The sequence below is a fragment of the Lipotes vexillifer genome, unplaced genomic scaffold (assembly GCF_000442215.2).
Source record: "Lipotes vexillifer unplaced genomic scaffold, Lipotes_vexillifer_v1.1 scaffold444, whole genome shotgun sequence".
Lineage (NCBI taxonomy): Eukaryota > Metazoa > Chordata > Mammalia > Artiodactyla > Lipotidae > Lipotes > Lipotes vexillifer.
In genome coordinates this window covers 587,755-601,614 of record NW_006793488.1, presented here as the reverse complement: position 1 = coordinate 601,614, position 13,860 = coordinate 587,755, and the positions used below count along the sequence as shown (strand labels likewise).

The window sequence follows — 13,860 nt, the reverse complement described above, 5'->3', positions numbered from 1 at the left end:
CCCAACATACAACCCAGAGGATGGTGCTGTGGACTCTAGAGCCCTGCTGGCCGGCGTCTGTGCCACTTGCACAAAGTGTTTTTATTTTGTTCTGCTTAAAAATTTACTCCTCGAGTTGCAGGAAGACCGGGCACCGTTTCAGATGACAGCGTTATGTGAAGTCTCAACTCTTCCCTCTAGTATCAGAGCTTCCCCGACATCTGTATTGACTGCCAAACCCCAGCTGGCTCACTCTACTGAGGTCATTCTTTATTTTAAAAAACAACACAGGTTGACCTTGAAAGTTACTGATTTATACTCGAACACCTAGCAATTTTTTTTAGAACTCTGCATGATTTTCAAAGCATTCACATAGATAGGCTCATCTTGTGTCTGTGGCTACCACTCAAAGACGATATTCGTGCTCATCTTAAGTTGGCAGGTGGGGACTCTGAGGCTCGGGGAGTCCCAGTCCCAGACATCTAGGGTGTGAGGGGTCAGGGATCAAGACTTCTGACTCTGAACCCTGAGCTCTTTCCTCAGACTACACCGCCTCCCCTTCCAGTGCCATAAGCCATTCCTAGTCATCTAACAAAAGCTCCTCCAAGGAATGAAGGAGGATTATTAAGTATCCACCAAGCATCAGGCGGTGAGCCTCCTTCCACTAATATGAACCCTGAGGGAGGGTGGAGGGAGTTACTGTGCCCTCAGCCCCCAAGGTGTGTCCCTCAAGTGGAACAGCCTGGGGAGGTTTAAGAGCAAATGAAGAGTAAAAGACATGACTGAGCCCCAGGCAGGAGCCGGTACCGAGTCCCACACCGGGAGAAGGAAGGCAGTGCTCCCGTGTGTGTTCTGAAAACTGTCCAGTGAACCCTTCTGGCTGAAGATGCTTGGCCTCTGGCTTCGTGTCCAGAAAGCGGGGCCGGGAGGTTTACGGTGGCCCCCGACTAGACCAACAACGGGCTCTTGAACCAACAGTGGCTTCTCCACAGCCTGCCCAGACCTCAGGAAGCAGCGTGGTGCGAAGGGCTCTGCCCAACAAGGGGGATGACGGTTTGCTCAGTTAATTAGGCTGCTTCCTCCCAGAATTGGTACTGGGACAATGGAGGGGATGGGCCAGAAAAGACTTTGGCCAAGGCAGCAAGGGGCGGAGACGTGAATGTGCGTGTAACTTGGGCTGGGGGGTGGCGGAGGAGACGGAGGACGCAGACACTGGCTAGGAGGGGTGAGGACAGGGACAGAGCCAGGGGCCCAGATGCAGAATGTCTCTGGTCTCAGACCTGCCTCGGTTCTGAGTAGCTTTCCAGCCCTGACTCAGGTGTATCCTGAATAAATCCCCTCTGCCCTGAAGAGGCCACCATGAGGGACTCTGTCCTGGCAACAAAACAGCCTAACAACCCAGAGTTGTTTTTACAGAAACTGAAAGTTCCCACTAAAGAGCGCTGACTCACAATCACAATCAGGACTGGGGACGTGTCATTCACAAGGTGTCAGAGAGGAGAGAGACACACAGGGCCCGCTATCCTGGCTCCTGGGTAACTCTCCCCAGACCGATGGCCTCTTCCCTCTGAATCTACAGCCCTAGACACGGGCCTCTCATCTCAAATCGATGAAAGTTACTGAGCATCAATTATGTGCAAGAGAGCAGGCAGGTCTTGATTAGGTTTAACCAAGCTTACTGTACCTCATGCTTTTTATTGCTAAGTTCATTTCTCCTACGTTACCTGGCTCCATGAGACCGGGATCTTGCCTTGTGCCCCCAGTGAAGCCAACGTTTCCTATAACACAGGCACTCAAGAATCAGTGGGTAAATCTGTTTATGGCCTGCCCCTTGTATTTACCATCCGGCCTTCAACAGAAAAAGTCTGCCACCCCCTGCCCTAGATATTTCCTGAGAGTCAGTACGCAGTGGGCCACCATTACCAAATAATGTATTATTTTCCTCAAGTATGTCTTTTCCTCAGGGCTGTAAGAGCAAGGTTTACCTTTGGTTGTCCATAACGAAGATCTGAAAAATAGTGGCTTAAACAAGATACTTCTCTCTCTTGTGAAAGTCTAAGACTGAATCGACTCCCCAGTGTCAGAGACCCAGGCAACTTCTGTGCTGTTGTTCCCCACACACAGCTTCCACTGCCAAGGTCACACCATGGTCCAGAATGGCTGCCAAGGTACCAGCCGTTACATCCACATCCAGGTAGAAGAAAGGTAAAGGACAGCCTCAACCCAGTTTTTAAGGAAAATTCTGGAAATGCCACTAAAACCTTCTACTTATAAATCACTGGCTAAACTCAGCTACACAGACACACTTTTCTGTAGAGGAAAAGCTCAGAAGTGTAGACTTGTAGTTGGCTATGGGTCGGTTAGATAAAAATCAAAGTTATACATTTTTATAACGGGGGGGTGGGATGTTGAGAGATAACTAGGAATCTCTGCCACAGGAACCTGACTGCCATCCTAGCCCCTTAGTAAGACAGCACAGGCGCTGGGCAGGTTCTCCACTGCGCCAGGGCCCCGAGCTATCCCATAGAGTCTATTTTCTGTAAAGTTAGCAGACAGATATCATCTGCAAGCTCCAAAATATAGTTAAAATCTGCCAAAGCAGCTGAAACCAAGTAGAAGCCAAATGGGAGGAAGTGAAGCAAAGGATCAGACAGGCAGATCTCAGAAAACACCAGCATAAATGCTTCTTCAGAGCCACGGGCTCCAGCTTAAAGGGCAAAGTCTACATCACCAACAAGGGTCAAAATTGGGGTAAACAAAGGTAAAGCTGTGTGTAACAAGTGCAGATTTGGGGCAGGAGGCAGAACTACACAAAGAACCTAAGAGATGAATAGAAGGAGCCATATTTAAAGAGAGGTGGGTTTGGGGCAGTGGAGGGAAAAAAACGCCTTACAGTTGTGAAAACAGCAGTCCTGAATGACGGCCTTAGCCCCTCCCACCATGCCAGCCCCACCTCAGCCCTCAACCTTGTGCGAAGAGCTGGTTCCGAAAATCCAATGCATTCAAATATGAGTGACAAAAAGGCAATCACACGCACACCACTGATGCATCAACCAAAATATGGAAAAAAAGATAAGAAAAATGTCAGAAAAACTTACTGACGGGGAAGTCACAGAAAAATGTTGCCTTTGGAGCACATGAAACTTCTGGCCAAATATTTTGCAGTGAATTTAAAAAACCAAACGAAGCAATTTGTTTAAGAAGGAAAAATCACAAAGCAGAAATGACTCCGGTCAGAGACAGGAAGAAAACAGGGAGAACTGAAATGCGAGCTTGAAGACCTCAGAAAAGGAGGGGAAACAAAGGAACTGAAGATGGAAATGGAGTGTGGGCAAGAGGAGACCACAGAAGACCCCGGGTGGGGAGGTGGGCAGAGAGGGTAATGACTGGGAAGCACCCAAAAGGGAGTGGCGGGAGAGAGAGTTTTAAGACATCAGAGAGAAAACAGCAGCAGGCAGAGGAGTCAGATAAAGAGGGGCGGGCTCGCATGTCTGGACCCCCAAGGGAGGGGTCAGAAGAAAGAGATCCTTACAGATATGATTCGAGAAAAATTCCCTAAGACCCAGGTGGAGCCAAATCTGATTAGAGAGAGACAAGGATTTACACCCCAGGGAGAGCAGGTCAACACTGAGAGGGGTCCTGCTATGGTTATTAAACTTTAAAGATAAAGAATCTTTTAGGAAGAAGAGGAAAACAATCAAGGCCGGCCTCAGATTTCTTTAAATCAAGTTAAACTTGAGAAGACAACTGAGCAGCACTTACAAGAGCCTCACCAAAAAATGGGTGAGCCAAGGATTTTATATCCAGCCAAGCTGTCATCTAGGTATAAACAGAGAAACACGCAAGAGCTCATGGGATATCGTTTCCCCGAGTCCTTGAGCACACTTCTGGATTCACATTTAACTCCTAGGACATAATACAGGTCTTGGCGTGTGCTAAGTGCTTAATAAATATTCAGTGAGAGACTCTAACAAAACAGCTTTTGCTCCACAAACTGCTCTTTCTGCCTCATTTCCTCGGTACTTGGAACGTGACACGGTAAGAGATCACTTCCCAAAACAATACCAAAAAGCTCCAAGATATTTAAAACCTTCTGTTTCATATCCTTTGTCTATTAAGGCAGGAAAGATTAAAAATGTATTTTAGAAAGATTTTCAGAAAGTACTGATATGCTGAATGTTCACTATAAATTCCGAATACATTTGTATCTTATGCACTAGGTTGCAGCAAAATTTTATAACATACTTCCACATGCCATCTGCCACATGTAAATAAAAAAGAATAAACTCAGAAAGTTTCTTACTTACTTTGGATGTTCAAACTTGTCTATAAGATCAACCTTTTCCACCATGTCTCCTCCAATTGTTCGGACTAAGTCATAGAAATCGTTCTCTGTGTAATTCTCGCGAGGTAACCAGAATGAGATGTCGTTGATCACAGCAGGGTATTTGCTGAGAGGCTAACAAAATGAGAGAAGAAAAAAAGAGATTGATTAGTTAGTTGGATGACAACGTTTAAGTTTTTCATGGCAAGTTTCACGTGGGCTAGTTAGAAAATGCTGGCAAGACGTTATTTCAGCGCTTGAATTTTCAGGAACGAGATGAACTTAAAAGATAAGTCAATATTCAAAATTAGCAAATTCCATTATGAATATTATAGATTCTTATCGCTCTCACGTGTAACACTACCATATATTATACTCACATTGCCATTAATGTTCAATTTAGTATAAAGCAATTTGAATATATCATATTTCAGGTTTTTTTCCATTTGAATACTAGAGGAGAAAAGTCCACATTTAATTAACAAGCAATTCATTAACTTCTGTGATACTTTCAGGAAGCTGTTTTTATAGAGAAATAAGTAAGGGCTTGTCAAAATCGATATTTCAATTAGTAATGTCACTATTTGTTAGTATTTCTAATTATTAAGGGAGTACTTCTAACTATTAATTATATAGGGGGTTATTTTTCAAATTATGCTTCTAAGGATGTGATAGACACAAAGGTAGCCATTCCCCCATTTTTTCCAGCTTATCAGGGCTCGCTAACTAGTTCATTATATTAGATACATGTATTTTTAGAAGTTACCACATTTGTTTACATGGCTTAAACATGTACGTCACAAGTACATATTTATATATTACAAACACACACATATATATAGATAGCTGTGATGTAAGTTACCGCCACAATAAAAAATGTCTCTTTAAACGTTTCATTATATAACTATGAAATCCATACAACTAAGGAAACATCTGCCAATCTGTTAGGAGAACAAGTTTATAAATCGACTTACGCCAAAGCCTGATATCACCGTAAACCCCCTGGTGAATCACTGATGAGAAAAATATAAAACTTTTTAAATGGCAAAACCTCTGAAGAGCCAAGTACTCAAACATAAATGATTACTCAACTTGAAATATCAATAAAGTTGTCAAAAGCATCCGTTCAGAACACACATTTCAAACGAACATAATACAGCTACCACCCAGGTGCTCCTGACAAAGTACCACAGCTCCTGAAAAACACCCTGTTTTCTTGGAGTCAAGATGCTGTGATAAATAATACGCGGGTTGATGCAACATTGCGAGATGGTGGCAGTTGGGTGGTTACACGGTGCTTTTCCACTTAAGGAACGTGGAAATTCAGGGGTATTCGATAAGAGGCAGGGGTTGCCAAGAATTAGCATGAAATTGCCTCTTGGATGACAGACACGGGAGGAGGGACCCGACTGGGCACTGGTGTCAGGAACCCGAGAACAGCGGTCAACGTGATAGCGCAGTCAGCCAGGGTACAGGCCCCAAGACGTTAAAAAATAGACGGTATATGTTACGGTAAATACATAAAAACCAAGAAGAAAAACCCGGACCATTGTACTGCAAACCTAGTTCAAGCTAACAAGTGGGAACAGGTTTAAAGTAATGGTACCTGGTTCCTTGCGAACTTGCAAGCAGGGTCGAACCGGAGGCCTTTCACAGCTCCTGAAACGTCCTCTCTCTCACTTCTCTTCTTGCACGTGAATATCTTTTCATCGTTTTTTGTTTGTTTTTTTTCCCCAGTGAAGGCATGTGGGAAGCAAACTCTCAGAACCGACACGGCTGAAATCCCCACTCGTGAATCATCCGGCAAAGCACAAAATTGTAGGTTTACCGTTGTCTCCCCTCAGCGCTTGGCAAATACTTCTCTGTACCCGTTAGCAGTGACGACAAGTCTGCTGTCGGTCGGAGCTCTTTCTGCGCAGGGAATCTGTCATTTCTCCCTGGCAGCGTGGAAGGGCTTCACCTTCATCCTGGCAGCTCTGATGAGGCCGGGCCTGCATTGATCTTGGGGTGTTCTGCCCGGGACTCAGCGTGTGCTTTCACTCGGAGGGTTCATGTACTCATCCAAGTCGGAAAATTCCAGCCACGACTTCTCTGTCCTCTTCTTCTAGGACCGCGATTCTCCATATTGTGGGGCTTCTCGATCTGTCTTCCATGTCTCTTACCTGATTGATTTGCGTGTTTTAATCTTTACGTGTTTGTGCTGTATTCTGGGTGAATTCTTCAGTAACAGCTTCTTATTTACTAATTCTCCCTTCAGTTGAGTCTAGTCTCATCTGTTTTTTTTTTCCTTCTCTGTTTCAGTGAATCTATTACTCATTTCTGATGCTTCTAATTGTTTGCTTCCATATCTACTTACACTTCATTTCTGCCTGTTTTTGCCTCTTATTCAGAATTTCCTGTGCTGCTTCTTGTTTTTATGGTTATTATTCTTCCATTGATCTCTTTCAGGACATTAGGCATTTTTTTTCTTTTAAAGAATGCCTCTTGCTTTTACTTTGCTCTCCAGTGACTCAGATTCTGAGTGTGGATTTGGTTGCTGACACGCTCAGGTCAGAGTTCTTCACGTGGTTTGGGGTGTGTGTCTGCAGGCCCGTCTGGGATGGGAATAACTGCAGTGTTCTCTCACTCACCACCCCTCCTTGGTCAGAGGTTTTTGTGGTCCCTCCCTCCCCTTGTGCTCCTGGCCCAGATCTAGTTGGTGGTGGCATCTGGGTTCCTGCCCGATGGTGACAGGGCTGATGATGCCATGGCGGTGACTCATCTGAGTTCCTGATGAAGAGGCCAACTCTCTTCCTGGGCTCAAAGCTCCTATGAGCTAGAGGTCACAGCAGGCAGCAGTTCGCAGCAGTGGTGGCTGCCCCCCTTCTAGAGGAGGGGACCGCCTGCCCCTACTTTCCAGCAGAGATCATGCTCTGGACCAGCACATCCTGACTCCCCACCAGAGCCAATCACTGTTTCCCCTGCCTAGGAACCTGCAGCCCGCAGCGTCTCCGGCCTCACTCTCTGCTCTGTCTTTGTGTTTGTCTCTTGTGCATGGATAAATATCTTTTCAGGGGGAAGAGGGGAAGGCATGGTTCTGACTTTTTCACGTTCTCTTTTTATCTATCATGGCTGTGTGTTCGGAGATGGTAAAGAGCAGTTTACAAAGCAGCAACGACCTGACTCTAAATTTCCTTACACAATGGTTCTTAACTTCACGGGGGAGGGACACAGATGTCTCTGAGAATATGATGAAAGATTCAAATTCTTGTTCCAGAAAAGTACGTACTTTCACAAACACTGATTTTTCCATAGAACATCTGGGATTCACAAACCTAGTAAAAGTCATTCAAGGAGTCAGAATAAGGACTGCCCCCCGTCCTTGACCCATATTCAAAATTGTGTCATGAGTTCAAATACAGACAATTGAGATTATGGTACTAAGGGAGTTAAAAATATCAGAATCATTCTTTACTAACATAATAAATACATGTATGTGTGTCTCCTTTATATGCATACATATAAAGGATGTATATTTTATGATAATAAAAAGCATACATAAAGGCATCATCGTTTGTCTTGTGGTAGCTACTTGAAATGCAGTCATACTTATATAATAAATTTAAAACTGCTTTTTATGGGCTGGACTAAGAAAGCCCTTACTGCCACCGCCTGGGACAACGCTGAAGGGCCATCCTCGTTTCAGAGCTCCCCGGGGGTTGGCCAAGGCCTCTGCTGTCAGTGCCTCACAGCCCAACCTCCCCTCCCCCTCTGTCTAATCCTGCTCTCCTCTCCCTTCCCCCTCCATAGGCGTGGACCCTGACAGCACCTGGTTAGAAGCTTCCAGAAGGCTAACCTCTGTCTGAGAATCTGCTCTCCGGGGAACCTAACCTGTGACTCCAAGACAGAAGCAACATGCCAGCAACCAGTTGACGAAAGAATTTAGTGCATCCACGGGGACAGCAAGCCTCAAGGATCATGTGCTCAGAGTGAGGCCGATCTGGATGGGCACAGGGGTCCCTCTCACCAGCTGTGTGACATGGTGCCTGCAGCCTCGCCTGAAGCCCCTCAGCCGCTTGTGATCCCCCCGGAGGACTTGGGAGGCCCGTGAGGGGCTGCACAGACCACTCCCTCCTCGTCTCCTGGTCTCCCCTGCAAGCTGCGGGGCGGGAAACCTGTCAGGCGCGGTCTACACCCGGCTCTTCAGCAGCAGGGCATTCCACAACTGGTGGTGTCATCAGCTACCCTGTTACAGATTGAGTTGTGTCCCCCCAAGAAGATACCTTGGAGCCCGAACCCCCAATAACTTAGAATGTAACCTTACTTGGAGAAAAAGTCTTTATAGAGACCCTCAAGTTAAAATGAGGTCACTTGGGGTAGCGTCCTTAGAAAAGGGGAAATTCGAGCACAGAGACGTGCGTGCAAGGAGGCCTCACGCAGGGAAGCTGGACACAGGGGCGACGCGTCTGCAGGACAAGGATGCCCCGCATGGCCAGAGCCGGGAGCGGGTCCTCTCCCCAAGCCCTCAGAGGAGCCGGCCCTGCTGCACCTGGGCCTCGGGCCTCAGCCCCCAGGACCGGGGGAGAATGGGTCTGCTGAGGCCCCTCTGGGGCAGCGTACACTTCTGGGCGTGGGGGAAGGGCCAGGCGGAGCTGGCGCCTCCACCGTCTGTGGAAGAACAGCTGTCGAATCTCAAGCTGGCTTCGCTGGAGCTTTGAGCCAAGTGTCAGGCCTTGGTCTCGGCCTTGCAGGTGTGTTCACTCGTCTGAGCAAAACCTACCTCACGGTTTCCTCGCCCATACAACGGAGACGGTGTCTACTTGAGCAAACTGCAGTGAAGATGCCATGAAATAACACTCATGAGGCACATCCTTAATGGTTTTCTAGCCAAAACAGATTTGGACAGTTCAACGGATGCGCGATTTTGACAGCTGTCCAAGACCCCGGTACCGAAGAGACCAGGGTGGGGAAGGAGCTAGTCGAAAAAGTGAGATTTTGGTTTAATGGTGCCCGTCCTAGCTGGCCCCTTGCTCTGGGCTCACCCCTCCCGATATGTAAGATGCAAACATCTCCAGGCACCTTCTAAGCTGCAGACGTCACAGGTGCCCTTCCTATCACCCATGATAAAGTCCACGTGCTCCAGTCCTGTACCTGCTCGGGACATTCCCAAGGAAGGTCACCTTACACCGCCGTCGCTGACGCAGCCTAGTGTGCCCGAGCTTTGACTCCAAGGAAGTTGTTTCTACATCAGCGCCTCCCTCTTAACTGAAACGCCCGTCTCTTTTCTAACGTTGCTGAGGGAGGATACAGATTATCTGCCCAACAGGGCAGGTTTTCTGTACGAGTCCACCATTATTCAGTCTCTGGCTTCTTCCCTTTAGGCAAAGCTATTAGAATTTTTTTTTTTTTTTTTGGTTTAAACATGATTTCAACAGTCGTTCTAACAGGGAAGGGGCCGCTTCTCCGTCAAGCTCTCCACAGAGTTCTGGAAACACCAAGGTGACTTCCACTCAGCTTTCAGCCACAGCTAAGTGTGGCCAAAGGCTGACTCTGCAGCCGCTCCGGGCTACGCTCCTCTTCCGAGACCACACACCTGCACCTTGGTTTTTATGGTGATTATGTTACTGGCAGCTGCCACCCGTGGGTGCGGTGGGCCAGGGACGCGCTGGCACTTTCCGTGGGTCGTCCTACTAACACACAGCGTGCTCCTGGGACACGGCCACTCTTACTGTTCCTACCATGTCCACGGTCTGGGAAGATCCCACATGCCGCGGAGCGGCTGGGCCCGTGAGCCATGGCCGCTGAGCCTGCGCTTCCGGAGCCTGTGTTCCACAGTGGGAGAGGCCACAACAGTGAGAGGCCTGCGTACCGCAAAAAAAAACCAAAAAAAAAAAAAAACCAAGGGGCTCAGGGGAAACAGCTCAGCTTCTAGTACTGTTTCCAGAAGAAGTCTATCCAGCACAATTAAAAACTGTGTAAATAAGACCAAATCTAACATGTATCCCTCTGGTGCCTTCCATGACATTTCCTTGGCAAATGACTCATTTATCTTTTCGATTAATTATCTTGACTCATAAGCACTTTCAGTCTGTTTACCATCTATGTGCTTGTGTTCTTATCTAAATGAACTTAAAAATCAGTTTTTCCTATAAAAATGCTATGCACTACCGATTACTCTCCTTACAGCCTTACTTTAATTCCATCTACTTATTTTGTAATAAAAAACTCCTTCTTGAATTTGGCTGCCAGGTTTAGTACTTAACCAATACAGGTTGTTCTGACTCATGCTGCCTTGATGTTTACAGATTTTCTCACTCTGTTCCAACAATTTGTTTTGATTCTTACTTAGTTTCACGGAGCGCCAAGAGCACATGGCACTGGTCGGAGGGAGGCCCAGCTCAAACTCAGGAAACTTCGTTCTGTTGCTTCACCGAGAAACCACATGAGACCCACCAAGTTTTAAACATTCTTCCAAACTTTAAGGGAGTTTCCCATATTTGTTCTTATCTTTTGACAGAATTTCAGTTCTACTTGAAGATTCACAGGAAACGAAGAATTTCCACAAGGAAATCACGTGGAACAGCCCTTTTGGCAACGTTGGGTTGGATTAACTTTCCATGTTTCTGTACCATGGCCCCCAGATACATACTGACCTACCTACTCGAGAGCAGAAACAGGATTTGAATCCTCTCAAATTAACTTTCAAGCTCAAGAGTTATTTATTTAAAACAAATCATATGCCACACATGAGAAAAACAGGGATGGCTTCTGCCACTCTGGGTAGGCAGGCGGGAGAACTCCATCACTGCACGCGGCCCACATTCTCTGTAGGCCGTAAGGGACGTAGAGCAAGGATTCAGGGCGCTGCCTGAACATAACGGTCTTTAACTTAAGAAACAATGGAAAAAGTAAGCCTCAGAAACCTTTGCTCAAGTAAAATTTGGTCTCTGCGCCTCTGGTTAAATAATTGCAGGGGGGTGGGTCCTGCAGCCCAGATCACTACCCCAGAGCACTGGCAGAGGGCTGACACAGAAGACAAATGCTACAAATTAAAGACTATCTTTTAGGGGTGATGTAAACGGTCTAAAGTTGATTGTGGAGGTGGTCGCACATCGTGAATGTACTGACGACGAGTGAATTGCACAATTTAAGTGGGTGAATTGTACAGTACGTGAATTACAGCTCAATAAAATTGTTAGGAAAATGATAAATGAATAAGTAAATGTAACCGTGGAAGAAAGAAGGGTCTCTAGAATAGAAAACTTCTATCTCCCATTTAGTCTCTATCTCATCTTCAGAACTTGTCAAAGACATCATTTCTTAAATTCACTTTTTTCAGGTTAAAAGATTGAGCCTTTTCAGAGCTTCCCTGGTGGCGCAGTGGTTGGGAGCCCGCCTGCCGATGCAGGGGACGCGGGTTCGTGCCCCGGTCCGGGAAGATCCCACGCGCCGTGGAGCGGCTGGGCCCGTGAGCCATGGCCGCCGGGCCTGCGCGTCCGGAGCCTGTGCTCCGCAACGGGAGAGGCCGCAGCGGTGAGAGGGCCGCGTACCGCAAAAAAAAAAGAAAAAAAAAAATTAACCTGGAGAACTTAAGAAAGCTGATTCCCAGCAGCTTGTTGAAACCTGGAGTAAACATCAAACCCTAGGCCTTTTACAGAGCGGCTCCCCTGGATCCGACCTTGCTCCCCCGTCCTCCCCCCTCACACCCCTGTCTGCTGCTCCTCTTAAACCAGATCCCTTGATACTACAGGTGTTCGTATTTCTTCCTGACCCCGTAATGCCAAAGAACTGGCCCCTGGGGGCAGGTGGTGGGGGAAGACCCCACCCTGTGTCTGTGTCTAAAGCTTTGTTCTCCATCCTGTCTGGTGACAGAAGGGCCCAGGGGAGGTGCATTGGGCAAATTACTTCCGAAAACATCTACTGACTTGGTTTTTCCAGAAAATAGTCTAATATCAACTCTCAGTCATAGGGTAGAAATGGATACGGAACAGAATGCTAACTGTGACCACCTAAAGTTTTAAGACAAAACATGGCAGCTGCCCCGGGCAAGGACTGGAAGCAGGGGGATGGGACAAAGCGCTGGTGATCATAGTTGGGCGGTAGCTTCTTGGGTATCCATTGTATTATTATACTTCCTAAGTAAACATTATTTTCCAAATTTTAGATAATGAGAAAATTAAAGAAAAACATGGTATCAGTGTTCACTCATTTACCCAGAGGAATTATGTCACAGAGGGAAACAATGGCCACAGTTTATGCATTCATATTTTTTAAATGGGTTTTTCCCTATTTAAAATAAAATTCCACCTGTTAATATTAGACTCTATTTCAGTAACAAAAACAGTGAGTTCAACTTCCTCCCGTCAGGGAGGAATGTGAAGCGTTGTCTTCTTTTGCACCAAACCCACGTGAGTCCAACGAAGTTTACCACACGCTTCACAGAGGCCAGGTGTGGTCAGCGCCTCAGTTCAAGGTAAATGGAAGGTGAACACGGGGCTCGGATGGACAGGCCCCCATGCCCTACTCAGGTGGCAGCTGGCAGACGAAGGTGCACTGAATTGGAGCCCGGGAACAAGACAGCCAGCCAGTGTTCACCAGCCGCCCACTCTGGCTAATCAGACCCCGTCCCTGCCACCAAAGAGCTCACAGGCTCGAGGGAAGGCGGCTGTGAAAAGCGGTCCGTGCCCAGGGGCAGAGGGGCTGACACAGCCTCTGTGTAAATATGGCTCAAAGCCTGAATGGGGTCACCAGATTACCCTCCCGTTCCCAGAGGAAGTCACACTTTCCATCCAGTAAGTAAAAGTCTCAGTAAGAGAAGCTCATTAAAGTAAGAAAACATGGAGTGCATACTAAGAAGTTTTGGGCCGTCTGTCTGGTCAAAGGCCAAACCTGACAAGGAGAGAGAGATGGGCAGTGAGTAATTTCTGGGAAAGAAGATGCCGTAGGACGCCCACAGAGCTCCAGTCTGCTTCTCTCTGGTGGACGCACTGCCAGCTCTCCGGGACCAAGTTTCCACATCTGCAGAAGAAAGCACTGAGCACCCCACACTGCCGTCCCATGAAAACTGTCCGCGGGACGCCACGAGGGGCAAGTCCACCAGAGAGGTGCTGGGTTTAACCAAGTGAGGCAGGGGGACCAGCCCCTCCTCTTCAGACTGGGTCTCCCCAAAATTTAAACTACAAGGATCAAGTGCAACCCAAGTGTTCCACCCCACTGGTTACCCGAGCCGTGTGTCTCACCTCCACTCAAATCATAACTCCTGTCACTTAAAGTGACCCTGGGTTTCCTGACAGTTTAAAATTTGAACTATTCAGAGTTGGAAAAACAAGCTTTTCGGAGTTCCATCAAATAAACTTTATGCAAGATCGCTGAGGCTACCAGCAAGCAAAATCGTCACTCAAGAGGTACCATTCCAAGCTCATTAATGATGAATTTCCCTTACGCAAAGTGAACAGGATATTTCCATACACTGGCTCGGCCACGAAGGCAACTTTTTTTTTTTTTTTTTTTTTTTTTTGTGGTGCGCAGGCCTCTCACTGTTGTGGCCTCTCCTGTTGCGGAGCACAGGCTCCGGATGT

The 13,860-nt window shown here is 47.1% G+C and overlaps 1 protein-coding gene across 1 annotated transcript in view; it reads right to left on the bottom strand.

Annotated features, from left to right (window-relative positions):
• FARS2 (phenylalanyl-tRNA synthetase 2, mitochondrial) overlaps positions 1-13,860 on the bottom strand; it is a 312,608-nt gene that overhangs the window by 130,541 nt on the left and 168,207 nt on the right. Inside the window, exon 5 of the mRNA XM_007466381.1 lies at positions 4,287-4,438. Coding sequence (XP_007466443.1) covers positions 4,287-4,438 — 152 coding nt within the window. The remainder of the gene's footprint in view (positions 1-4,286; positions 4,439-13,860) is intronic.